Below are 13,884 nucleotides of genomic sequence, written 5' to 3' on the forward strand. Positions count from 1 at the left end.
TACAATTTAAGGGCTCTACACCGCAGAGGTTATGAAGGAATTCCCACCTCCCACTGGGCAGAGTTAGCCAAAAGCTAATGCAGCCTCTCTCTAAGTAATTCTATCCACTCTTCAGATCACAGCATTCAGCTGCAGTGGCTCATATCAGTAAGCTGTAAACATCTGTCAGAATCCATTCACCAGGTGAGCATTATACATTTTATTGTTACTTCAGGTCAACTTAGAGTAACATTAGAATGCAATTCTGAACACTGAATAGTGCATACATTATAGCACTGAAAACTAGCCTAAAGGCAAAGCTGTAAAAGGGATCTAAAGTATATTCTCGTGCCTTGGCCGTAAAACCCGTTGAAGGAGTCTTTCATTGGTTTTTCATGTTCATATTTTGGAATTACTATAAACATAAGGTTGTTCTACAAGTAAAAGCTTATGACAATGTGAAAAGAAAAACACAGGATGAAGAAGAAACTCATCATTGATGTGGACACTGGGGTGGATGACGCTATGGCCATCATGGTGGCCCTCGCCAACCCTGATGTGGAGATTTTGGGGATCACCTGCTGCCATGGCAATACACCCCTGGAGAACGTCCTCAAGAACACGCTGCGTGTCCTGAAAATCTGCAATAGGCTGGATGTAAGTTTTGAGCAGAGTGTGGGAGAGCCTTATACATGGATATGGTGACAGATCTGACTGCATGGTTGCATGCTGGATGACCTGCTATTAAATGCAACCTACAATACAGATTCCAGTGTATCGTGGCTGCTCAAAGCCTCTGCTGGCCCGCAAACAGCATGCGGGTGATTACCATGGGAAAGACGGGCTGGGGGATGTCCCGGATCCAGATGCTCTAGGCTTGGATCTGCTGTTAGATGGCTTTGTCAAACCTGTCTGGGGAAGTGGAATGGCTTTATTATCTAAATGCATCTATCAGACTCATATTCTGTAAATGTTTTGTGGCTTGGTTCAGTGACAACATTGTGTCAATAGAGGTGCCTTGACGTTTCCATTTTCTTAAAATGGTGTAATGGTGATGTGGCGTTCAAATTAATTGAACTCTAACACATGAAATCACATCACCTGACCAATAGTAAGCTGCCTTCATTGATGGTACATTTGCTTCCTCTTTACATATGCACACGAAAAATTCTATATAAACTTTCATCTTAGTAAAGCACAAATTTCTCCGACTGAAAAATTGTCTCAACACATTTTTATTTAAAAAAAGAAGATGCATATGTTATAATGTTATAATTATGTCATAAATAACAAGAGCACACCAGTTATCAACACAACTCTGTCTTCTGCCTTCAGGTGATCCTCGTAGCCACTGCCCCCCTCACTAACCTGGCTGTCACAGTGCAGTTGGACCCTTCCTTGCCAAAAAAGCTTAAGGCACTCTACATCATGGGGGGAAACACTGAATGTAGGCTTTTATTTACTCTGTTGTATCTTTTAAGTGATTTATGTGTTTATGTATCTATTTTAATAATAACAAGAACTGTAAAATGTTTGTGTGCAGCCAGAGGTAACACCTGCCCAATCTACATCTCCACCTGGGAGTTCACCTGCAGGAACAGCCTGTCATGGGTGAGGAGAGAAACAAACTGAACAGAACTTAAGCATACTTCCCGTATGCTTAAGTTCTGTTACAATCAACAATTATACCGTTTTAAAGGTTTGACACTGACAGAAATGACATTTAAAATAATATTTGAATGGATGCAATGACAGTATTTCTGACTGGGTAAGCAGAATGTTGCACAGGCAGACTGCATGGCTAGATGCTTGTTCTTATACAGCCATGGAAAATAGTGGCCCATGGTGGTGATGGGGTTATGGACAATGAACATGAGTGCATTTTATTGTTGGCATTTTGAATGCACAGAGATACCGTGTCGAGATCCTTGAGACCATTGTTGTGCCATTTATCCATGACCATAACCTCACGTTACAGCATGATAATGCATGGCCCCATATTGCAAGAATATGCACACAATTCCTTGGAAGCTGAAAACATCCCATACTTGCATGGCCAGCATACTCACCAGACATGTCACCCATTGAGCATGTTTGGGACGCTCGGCGTATATGACAGTGTGTTCCAGTTCCTCCCAATATTCAGCAACTTTGCACAAGTATTGAAGAGGAGTGGACCTACGTTCCACAGCACACAATCAACAACCTGATCAACTCTATGCCCATTGCACACCATTTACCTCACAAGGTGCAACACATCTCCATTAGATGTGTTGCACCTTGTGAGGCAAATGGTGGTCACACCAGATACTGACTGGTTTTGCGACATCTGCAGCATTGTGCTGTGTGATCAAACTGCATATTTCAGAGTGGCCTTTTATTGTGGGCAGTCTAAGGCAGCGGTCCCCAACCTTTTTTGCGCCACGGACCGGTTTATCAAATCAAATCAAATCACTTTTATTGTCACATCACATGTGCAGGTACATTGGTACAGCACATGTGAGTGAAATTCTTGTGTGCGAGCTTCACAAGCAACAGAGTTGTGCAAAATACAATAATGTAAACAAGCAAAATACAAGAATGGCTACATCTGAAACTAATAAATATATGTACAATATATAATAGTATATGCATTTCTGGATGTGTATACTAAATATTTTTCTACGTGTGTGTGTGTGTGTGTGTGTGTGTGTGTGTGTGTGTACACATATTTTACAAATTAAATAAACAATAAATAAAATATATAAAATAAAATATACAGAGTTGAGACATGTGCAAACAGTGGCGTTACTGTACAGTATGGAGTGCATAATGTTAAAGTTCCAGTAGTGAAGCTGAGGTGTCTATGACGTGTTCAGCAGTCTGATGGCCTGGTGGAAGAAGCTGTCTCTCAGTCTGCTGGTACGGGACCGGATGCTGCAGAACCTCCTTCCTGATGGAAGCAGTCTGAACAGTTTATGGCTGGGGTGACTGGAGTCCTTGATGATCCTCCCCGCTTTCCTCAGGCACCGCTTCCTGTAGATGTCTTGGAGGGAGGGAAGCTCACCTCCAATTATCCGTTCAGAGCACCGCACTACTCGCTGGAGAGCTTTGCAGTTGTAGGCGGTGCTGTTGCCATACCAGGTGGTGATGCATCCAGTGAGGATGCTCTCAGTGGCACAGTGATAGAAGGTCCTGAGGATGCGGGGGCTCATGCCGAATCTTTTCAGTCTCCTGAGAAAGAAGAGGCGCTGCTGCGCCTTCTTCACTGTTTTGTTTGTGTGTACTGACCACGTAAGATCCTCAGCCAGATGTACACCAAGGAACCGGAAGCTGCTCACTCTCTCCACAGCAGCGCCGCTGATGGTGATGGGGGTGTGTACTTCTCTGCACCTCCGGAAGTCCACTATCAACTCCTTTGTCTTTGCGACGTTGAGGGTGAGATGGTTGTCTTGACACCAGTGGGTCAGGGCGCTGACCTCCTCCCTGTAAGCTGTCTCATCACTGTTGGTGATAAGACCCACCACTGTAGTGTCGTCCGCAAACTTCACAATGATGTTGGAGTTGTCAGTGGCCGTGCAGTCGTAGGTGTAGAGTGAGTACAGGAGAGGGCTCAGTACACACCCCTGTGGAGCACCAGTGTTCAGTGTGACGGGGGATGAGGTGATGCTGCCCAGTCTGACCACTTGGCGTCTGTCAAACAGGAAGCTAAGGATCCAGCTGCAGAGGGAGCTGCTTAGTCCTAGATCCTGCAGTTTCCTGTCCAGCTTCGAGGGAACGATGGTATTGAATGCTGAGCTGTAATCTACAAACAGCATTCTCACATACGTGTCTCTCTTCTCCAGGTGTGACAGGGCAGTGTGTAGTGTCAGGGCTATGGCATCATCAGTGGACCTGTTGTGGCGGTATGCAAACTGTAGAGGGTCCAGTGAGTCGGGTAGTGCAGAGCAGATGAAGTCCCTGACCAGCTTCTCGAAGCATTTGCTTATGATGGGGGTCAGGGCTACAGGTCGCCAGTCGTTCAGTGAGGAGATGGTGGAGGATTTGGGTACAGGGACGACGGTGGCCATTTTGAAGCAGGCTAGGACTACAGACAGAGAGAGGGAAAGGTTGAAGATGTGCGTGAACACTCCAGCCAGCTGAGCCGCGCATGACTTGAGGACGCGGCCGGGAATCCCGTCCGGACCAGTAGCTTTGCGTGCATTCACCTGAAGCACTTCCGCACATCCTCCTCAGACACAGTGTGCGCACTGACGTCATCCGCGGTGAGCACACTGTCCGGTCTCATGGTGTTCGCTGTGTCGAATCTAGCGTAGAATACGTTTAGATCCTCACACAGAGAGGCCGTGCCACATACATTATTTTCACGGACCGGCCTTTAAGGTGTCACGGATAAATACAACAAAATAAAACTAGTACCGGTACCGAAAAAAAGAAAATTTATTCATAACACACGTGAAAAGACCCAGGAAAACCGAGTTAACGATAAAAACGATAACACAATAACGCTGAAAACCGATAAAAACCCTGAAAACCATACATTTCACACCTGAGCCTCAACTCTCGCGGCCCGGTACCAAACGACTCAGGGACCGCTGGGTTGGGGACCGCTGGTCTAAGGCACACCTGTATGGGGCGCCATTTGTAAAATGAAACATACTGAAATTAACGGCAACATTTTTCCACATTTAGCTCAAAACTTTGCAAAAACATGTTTGTTTTTTCGATTCATTTTTTTACAGCATGGGGTAAAATGTTTGTTATTTTTCATATTTAAAACACAATTTTAAATGTTAAATCTAAATGTTAAATGTTAAATCTAAATGTTAAACGTTAAATCTAAATGTTAAATCTAAATGCTAAATCTAAATATTATATTTAAATCTAAATGTAAATGTTAAATCTAAATATTATATTTAAATCTAAATGTAAATGTTAAATCTAAATATTATATTTAAATCTAAATGTTAAATGTTAAATCTAAATATTAAATTGAAATCTAAATGTAAATGTTAAACCTAAATATTATATTTAAATCTAAATGTAAAATATTAAATCTAAATGTTAAATGTTAAACCTAAATGTTAAATGTTAAATCTAAATATTATATTTAAATCTAAATGTTAAATCTAAATGTTACAGGAAACTAAATATTTAGCTAACATGCAAATTAATTGTACGGATCAACGGAAATACCAAAATGAAAGCTTTACGAAAACCTGCAAGGGCTGGTAGGCAAGAAGTGAAGCCGCTCATGGCGGTGAGAAGTGACCATCCGGGGAGAGCAGACACAATCTGACTACTACCAGCACACTTTTGCACCGGAGGTTTTCGTAAAGCTTTCATTTTGGCATTTCCGTTGATCCGTACAATTAATTTGCATGTTAGCTAAATATTTAGTTTCCTGTAACATTTAGATTTAACATTTAACATTTAGATTTAACATTTAACATTTAGATTTAGATTTAAATATATTATTTAGATTTAACATTTAGATTTAACATTTAGATTTAGATTTAAATATATTATTTAGATTTAACATTTAGATTTAACATGTAAAATTGTGGTTAAATTTGAAAAGTTACAAACATTTTACTAAATATTGTAAAAAATGACTTGAAAAAACATGTTTTTGTAAGGTTTTGAGCTAGATGTGGAAAAATGTTGCCATTAATTTCAGCATGTTTCACTTTACAAACGGCACCCCATACACCTGTGCCATATTCATGCTGTCTAATCAGCACCTTGACAAGCCACACCTGTGAGGTGGCATGGATGTTCATGGCAAACAAGAAGTTCTCACTAACACAGATTAAGACAGATTTGTGAACAATATTTGATGGGTCCTTTGTGTATGTAGAAAATGTTTCAGCTCATGAAAAATGGGAGCAAAAACAAAAGTGTTGCATTTATATTTTTGTTCAGTGTAGTATAACTACGCATCATGGTGTGAGATTAATTTTCCGTAGAGGCTGAATAAACTCAGTAAGCCAAACTCAACACTACTCTCTATTAATTTTCTCTTTATAAAATACCAGAGGCAAGATTAGATGTTATAATTAGGTGATGAAAATGTGAAACAGACATAGCGGTAAAATATTAGCATTGTAACTATTTACTTAACATTTGCGAAAACTATGTTTTGTAAAATTTCAATACCTGTAAGGTTGTGTTTTTTTTAAGTGCTATTACCTTTTCGCATGTAGTTTAATTCATCTGCAGTTTTTCAGTTTTTTCATGAGAGATTACCTAGTCAATCCAGCTCAGGTAAATGGACTGGGGGTTTTTTCTACTGTACTTGAGCACTCGTAGCAATTTATACAACACGGCTCATTCACCTATTCACACACAAAAACAGTAAAGTGGAAAAATGTTGATTGGTCCTGATGTTTGCAGTGATATTCAGATAGTAGGGTCAGATTTAGGTGTAAACGACATGAAAGTGTGGATCAACTACGAATATGGACTAAAACAGGGGTGTCAAACTCAAATACACAGTGGGCCAAAATTCAAAACTGGAACAAAGTCGCGGGCTAACGTTAATATTTATTGGAAAAAAAATCTTCCTCCAGATTTAAGAATGAATCTTTTCTTATGGAAACAAATAAGTTTTTCTGGAAAACTGAATATGGAACAAGCAAAGCTTAATACTAAACAATATATATATTAGCTGTATAATACCAGTAGGCCAGCTCTAATAGTAATTTGGTATGGCCCGCGGGCCAGAGTTTGACACCTATGGACTAAAATGTATCATACTGTTGTTGGTATAATGGTGTGAAACAATTTCAACACTTTGGGCTCCTTGATACCAACTGAGCTTCATTTGAATGCTGCAACCTACCAGGGTACTGTTGCTGACCACATCCATCCCTTCAGCACTACAGAATCAGAATCAGAATACTTTATTAATCCCGAAGGAAATTAGGGAGTGTACAGTGTACTCATTTTCTGATTGCTACTTCTAACAGGATGACAAATAATGTTTGGGGGTTTTTTTTATCTTTTGTGTGAAACGTTGCTTAAAGAATTTAAAGCACACGACTTTAGAACGACTCTTTTATTTTGAAAAAGAAATATTTTTAAGTCACTTGAAGCTCTGGCTGAAACACAGTCACCTCCAGTTCCATGTATTTTTCTTGAACTCCTTTTTATAAATTAGAGTGGTTTATTATGCATGCAATACCGCATTAGCCGCTTAGATTTTCTTCTTCCACAGAAAAAAAAAACAGAGAGAAACACAAAAATCCGCTAAAAGTCCAGATGAAGCTGCTTGGAAAAGGGTGTTTGGAGAAGCCACAGCATGAAGCGATGTACACAGTTTGCGGTTGCATAGTACAGTACATGAAGTTCCTCATTTTAAAACAGCATGCCGTCTTGTATTGCACATTACTGAAACTTTGTATACTGGACCTTGCTGTTGTCCCACACGGGTTGACTTCGTCTTATTTCAGCACATGTATACAGCAAATCGCATCTCAAAGACATTATGTACATTTATCTCTTATAAAAATAATTGACAGCAAATATTCATGTATTATTTTTCTACTGGAATAAATGTTTATTCTTTTACTTTCTCGCTCTTTTTTGTGTTTTATATTATACCAAAGAAAATCTTCTCTACACGTCCTGTGTTTTGTGGTCACCTGGAGATTTAGTCAGAGAAAAAAAAATCAATCAAAGATGAATTTTGCTTGCAGAGAAACTTTTGCTGACACATAAAGTCAGAAGGAACAAATAAAAGCAGGTCTGGAGGTCTGTGAGTGAAAGTGGCATTATTTCATTCTTACATTTCTCTTCATAAAGAGAGCAATGGTGGGACGCTGGTCAGGAAATCCCTTCTGATTGTCTCAAGCAGCCCAGCTCAGCATTGGTTGGTTTGATTTTGAATGGTAAATGTCTCGCTATTCAATCAACCAATGGATTTTATGCTATGGAGCACAATGAGACAGATAAGCTGCTTGTAAACAGTAGTTTTATGCACTCTTTTCCCATTTAGATAACATGGAAATAACCAGGAAACCAAGGCAAACAAACAATCTGTGCCTTTATCCCAGATTCACATTGTAGGAACAGCTGCTCAATAACCACTGTAGTTTTTGCTTACTCATTTGTGCTATTCAATTTGTTTCATAAATTATTTATTTCTGCACTTTTATCCAGATCTATGCAAAGTGATCCACTGCACCTTCTTTTACATTTAAATCAATATATAAGAGCTGCTTAAAATCAGGGAAAGTCAAATTATGTCACGTCAGCCTCCTTTTCTAAAAAAAAAAAACCCAAATGATCTAATCAAGCCTCCCAACAGCTCAAAACTGTTTCAGGCTGTAGAACTGTTGGGGACTGTTAAATATCGGTCGTGGTTCATGTCTAGATTTTGAATATTCAAATAAAGAATAAAGATGCTACAGTTTGAAGAAGTTCCTCCTGACCGGCTGAAGTGCATATCATCAAGATTTAGTAAAGCTAATGTCCTATGTTGGACAACTCTGCACCTCACAAGCAACCAAAGATTTTCAGTGCTAATTTTCTTTTACAGCTTCAACACAGACTTTATTAGGCCTGCTCATGCTGCCACCTAGTGGCTGCAGCATGCTTATCCTTATTTGTGCTGTAGCTACATCACCATCTGATGTCATTTATAAGAACACCATACCAGAATCAAATTTGAAAAATCTTGTGAACAAATTGTACTTATTCGTAATTGAACATGGTTAACTAACAAAAATATAATAAAAATCAGCCTAAAAACAGCTCCCACTTCCTATTAAACGTTTATGAGAACACTCTGTATAGATCTCGGACAAAACAATAATAGTAATTTGCTATTTATAAGGCACCAATCTAATTTGGTGCTGCAGCAGTCAGTACTGTACATCGTTTTTGTCATAAGGGAACTAACATTTAGAATAGATGTATTTGTTTAACATGCCAAAGAAAACTCTTTTGACACACATTCTAATTCTTACTGTACATATGGTAATTTTCCTAAAAATCACATTTCTCCAGGTGTGCCAAGCTCAGATTTTGCCATGATTGGGACCAAACTAAGCTTATTAAAAAAATAAATAGATTTTTAAAGCAAACTAGTTAAAAGTAACTGTACTGTGTTATTACAGTAGATTGTTATTACTCAGTTTTTCAGTGTTATTGATTGATTGATTGATTTTCTTGGGGGAATAAATACTTTATATTTAATGCTTTAATTCATTTCTCAGTAAACATGGTTTAAATTTAGTATTTAATTACATGGCACGTTTGGTCCTCCATACAGTGAAAGAAAACATTTGAATCCTTGTGATGTAGCCGTGTCACTCACTTCCTGTATGTATCATATCACATACAGGAAGTTGTGAGGTACACTGCAAAAACAGGCATTTAGGTTGTTCTTTGTGTTTTTGGTCCTGGAGAAATATGGAAGCCAAAAAACTGTCAAATTTACAATAGTTTTTATCGAAAGAAGCACAAATTTCCAAGATAATAAAGAATGTTCCAGCAGTTTTTCTAGTCAACATGACGACTTACTCATCTTATTATCTTCTGATAACACGCAACGTGATTCCTTACTTTATCCTCATGACTTTCTCTTATTTGCATAAACTATAATAGGACACTTGAATGTTACCTAATATACCTTTTAAAGTACTTTGTTTTAATAGAAAACCTTAAAGTTGGTCCAATGGTACCATTTATTATATCGAAATAGTAAGATGATTAAGTCAGAATCACAAGATAATACTATCTCTTAAAAGAATGGGATATGTACAGCAAATTCTGTTAACAAAACTTAAGATCATCATTAGCAAACACAGCAGCTCTCATGCTCCATACAAAGCACCATGTGGGCAAACTGCCCTTTTTTTGTGAGGGTTCAGCCTGTGTCAGTTGTTTCAGTGCACTTTCTAATATATAACATATTTCTGGTCTAACAGAAACTTATCAGTGAGATGGCTTCACTTTTATACCATGCAGGCCACTTTAACATTTTCTAAATTATCAAAATATTTGCTTGTGTCGTTTCAGTGTACTGAATGAGCGATTACCCTCAAGGATCCAGAGATATCATTCGTCTGCAGTTTGGGACATTTTCTTTTCTTTTTTTTCTATTTTTGGAGAAACGTGCCTCATACTTGTACAAACACCAACTTGATTACAGTGGGCTTTTTTTTTTTTTTACCTTTGGAGGGAACATGCTCTGCAGTCAGGAAAACATGCCAGCTACACAGGGAACGAACATGGTGCAACCAATCCTGCCGTGTAACATTTATATCATTTCAACCCCTTAAAGCCAACAAAAGGAACTTTGACAGAGTTTAACCAGTGACTTGACTTAATGCTAACCGACATCCATATGTGTGTTTTACCTCTACGTAACTGTGATTTTACTGCTAACAAATGCAAAATAATTTGTAGCTTCAGCAGCAGATGGAACATCAAACAAGCAAACAAACAGAAGAAAAACAAGACGCTGGCAGGGGCAAAAATGTCAAGAAAGAACATCCCAGCCAGCTAAAGAGGCTCCTCCTGCATTGGTTTTAATGCCAGTCCATATTTCAACAGTATCAACTGCATCTCAAGTAGAATTTTGCTATTGTAATCCACTACAATATCACACAGTCTCGGCTATTGCCTTGTCTAACTCTCTAAGTGCTAGCTGTTTAGAACAGCAGCAGTATTGCCTTCCTCTACAGTGTAACAGAGGTCTGATCCCCAGCACCATCAGAGTCTGTTCTGCTTATGACGGTCAGGGTCTTCACCCAAATAAAATCCTGAAGCTATGCTACACAAAAGCTGGCCTTGCTCAAAGTGACTTTCAAATAGCAAAATAGTTTGGGAATGTGAAGCACCAGTTTTCAAAACTAGCAGCCAGATATCATCTGCATAACCAACCCACAAACCCACCACCGAGCGCCTATCCACAACGAGGTGAAAATTGGACCTCCATATCTACACCTCATCATGGGAGAATCCAGAGTAAAATATCAGTGAAGTGGATGCGGAGCTTGATCAACTACAAGCATGCAATAAGCTAAATGAAGAGAGGATTTATACATGGCCCAGGATAGGGGGCAGCAGCCTTTCAGCAGTTTGTGTGCAGAGGGCTTCCATCTGACCTGGTGTGACGCTTCAGGCACTCAGAAGCCCATACAGTACATCATCACCATCTGACTACTATCCATAATTAGACTGCTGACACCGGCAACAAGCACTGTGTTGCACATCTGCTGAGCATTATGTTAGTAAAATCCCAAAAAGGTCCCAGAAACTTAAAGAAATTTTACAAGTTTTGTTAATGTTGGCCTGAACCTCCTCACTACTCACACTGTTGACTGATGGGGGTTTGCCCTGACAGCTTGATTAAAACGAAAATACCTGAATGTGATTCTTTTTTACTTTGAAAGAGGAAAAATAGCCAAGTAGATCAAAAAGAAAGGGGGGGGAAAAAAGGTACAATTTGGGACCATCTTGGCTCTATTGCAGCGTTTATTTTGGGTGGAATTTTGGGCCGCGTGGGCCACTGTGGCGAGAGGAGTGTTTTCAGAGCCGGTGCCGGGAGTCATGGCTATAGCTGCCCGGTGAACTGCGATTGCGATGTGGCTTGTATGCATCCTGATAGGGATCCTGGTAGTCCTGGTAGGCGTCCTGCTGCTCTCGGCTATGCTGGGAGCCAGAGGACATGCGGTTGCGTCCCTTATGTGCCCGCTCGTTGTGGTAGTTTTCATCTGATGTCATCAGGTTGCGACGTTCATTTGGGGTCGAGTGGTCTCCTGTGTGGTTACTCTGTCGCATTCTTTGGCTCTGCTAATCACACGAACATACCAAGGACATAGATAAGGCTCAGGAGGGAATGGAAGAGACCTAATAACACAGTATCCACACAAATGCACACACGTGTTTGCTTTCAATTTCTAATGGGGAGTTATCAGTGGGTGTAGATTTCACTGCCTGCAGCAAATAGGATTATGACTTGCTTAGCATGGACATCGTGAAAATCTGTTCAAAAAGAGGAGGAGCCAGAGATAGAATTTAGGTCGAATCAAACATGCACTGTCGGATTTGCGCAGTTAGGCAAACAGATGACAGTAATAACATGCAAACACATGGCAAAGCAAAAATGTTTGACCAAATGTATTAATGTAACGACACACTTGTGTAGGTTTAACTTTCTCTGATATGTGGGACTGTGCTGAGTTGCTGATGACGCAGGGAGAAGAAGAAAGATCACAGCGACAATGACAGTAAGTATAATGTAAAAATACTTTTGCAAGTTTTGATAAACATGCTTATCCTTGTCCCTTACTGTCCACACTGAGTCAACATACATGGATTAAATGTGTACATGACTTTTGCATTGACGCAGAGTCGTCTGTATTTTTTTTTGAGCGTGACAGAAATTTAGGCTCTGGCACCACTGAAAATATTTAACATTTCATGGTTCTTCACTGAAGACACACGAAGAACAGCTCACTCCATATCAGCAAGGTTATCAGAGGGAAGCATCAATGGTTTCTTTGTTGACACATTAAATCAGGGATCTTTCTTTAAGCTGATAATAAAACAGCTGGATTACGCAGGATACTACAGTGCCAACACTCTGGTGTAGATTTAATGGACAAACTGTTATTTCCCAGAGAACAAAATGCCACAACTCCAACTGTTGTGACTAGACAACAATTTATTTCAAAAAACAAATGCTACAAATTTGGAAGGTATAACTCTTTTGAAATAACATGAATGAAGAGGAGAATGAATAAAAATGATTTGCAATAGGCTGGGTTTACTCTTTTTACTTTTATTATCTGAACCACACCCATCAAGGTCAAAGAAAATCATTTTGGTACAGGTGGATGTGTACCTGCAGTCCAGAGATGCTGGTGGGGTAGGGTGTGAGTGTGGTGGGGCCCAGGTTGCGTCCCAGCAGGGGGTTCAGGGGCGTCGCCATCGAGGTGTGGGTCGCTTTCCAGTATGCCTCGAGATACTCGGCGAGATGCTCACAGGCGTCCTCCAGCTGGTTTTCATCCAGGATGATGTCAAACATTTCCTGTTAGCAGCAGAGGACACGTGAAATACATTATGTCCACTCTTACACTGTATGTGAGGCTCAGCTATGAATGTACATTAGCACAAGGACTAATGATAATAAACATCATATCAACGGCTTCAATAAATACAAGTGCTTCCAGTTTTTGCTCTCCAAGACATAAAAATCTCCCTGACTCTCGTTTGACCTTAAGATGCATTTGTTTGGGAGTGCAGAAACAAAGTTTATGGGCATCTTTTTAAATACAGAAACTGTAAAAGTATGAGAACAACGGGCCACACAAGCCAGCACAGGAGGAGAAAGTTGGCTTACTGGTGGACACTGGGCTAGTTTGTCTGCTGCCACAAGCTGGACGTTCAGGTGTTTGCTCTGGGACTTCCCTCTGGACTTGACTAGCCTCTGCAGAACCTGGATGAAAGAGCAGAAACGCACACAAAGAAACCAAAAGTATCTCAGTTTTGGGTGAACTGTCTGCTCATATCATCTGCACCTTCTTCTGAGAATTTGGGATTTTTAATAATGTTTACATCTACAAATAAATATTATATCCAATGGGGTTAAACTGCCTCAAAATATTTATTTATGATCACCATTAAGCCAGAACGTTTATGACCAAAATGTGATGAAAACAAGTAACAATTATTGGTTGAAATAAATAAACAGTCCAAACATGTTGGAGGACTCATGACCTCAGTAATGCAGTGATGCTATACGCCTAATATTGCTGCTTCTTCCTGGTTTGTCTGTACACTGGTCAGTTTTACTGGTCAACAGTAGAAAAGCATGCTAGGAAGATGTCTTGTAAAACACGTGCAAACAGTAAACAGCAGATTCTCAGTCTGATTAAACTTAATCCTAAAGACAGACAGTTGATCAAAGTG

The 13,884-nt window shown here is 39.8% G+C and overlaps 2 protein-coding genes across 5 annotated transcripts in view; one reads left to right on the forward strand and one right to left on the reverse strand.

Annotated features, from left to right (window-relative positions):
* Positions 1–10,073, forward strand: LOC101467190 (uncharacterized). The gene is made up of 5 exons (XM_004575368.4): positions 1–183; positions 446–636; positions 1,315–1,426; positions 1,523–1,590; positions 9,985–10,073. Exons 2-5 carry the CDS (start codon positions 457–459, stop codon positions 9,994–9,996), a joined length of 372 nt encoding a protein of 123 aa, XP_004575425.1. The 5' UTR covers positions 1–183; positions 446–456; the 3' UTR covers positions 9,997–10,073.
* The window catches only part of LOC101466725 (voltage-dependent L-type calcium channel subunit beta-4), a 26,612-nt gene continuing 20,302 nt past the window's right edge, over positions 7,575–13,884 (reverse strand). For all 4 annotated transcript variants that reach the window (XM_012916085.3, XM_012916086.3, XM_004575366.4 and 1 more), the window contains 3 exons: positions 13,316–13,411; positions 12,818–13,003; positions 7,575–11,763 (listed from right to left, as the gene is read on the reverse strand). In XM_012916085.3, the coding sequence (XP_012771539.1) occupies positions 11,500–11,763; positions 12,818–13,003; positions 13,316–13,411 (546 nt within the window). In that variant the 3' untranslated portion in view covers positions 7,575–11,499. The remainder of the gene's footprint in view (positions 11,764–12,817; positions 13,004–13,315; positions 13,412–13,884) is intronic.

Source organism: Maylandia zebra, linkage group LG23 (assembly GCF_041146795.1).
Source record: "Maylandia zebra isolate NMK-2024a linkage group LG23, Mzebra_GT3a, whole genome shotgun sequence".
Lineage (NCBI taxonomy): Eukaryota > Metazoa > Chordata > Actinopteri > Cichliformes > Cichlidae > Maylandia > Maylandia zebra.

Bases quoted from the DNA above. Each gene is read 5' to 3' on its own strand.
- LOC101467190 (XM_004575368.4), top strand. From the start codon at position 457: ATGAAGAAGAAACTCATCATTGATGTGGACACTGGGGTGGATGACGCT. The intron at 637-1,314 runs GTAAGTTTTGAG...TTCTGCCTTCAG, and splicing joins AAATCTGCAATAGGCTGGAT to GTGATCCTCGTAGCCACTGC. The intron at 1,427-1,522 runs GTAGGCTTTTAT...GTTTGTGTGCAG, and splicing joins CATGGGGGGAAACACTGAAT to CCAGAGGTAACACCTGCCCA.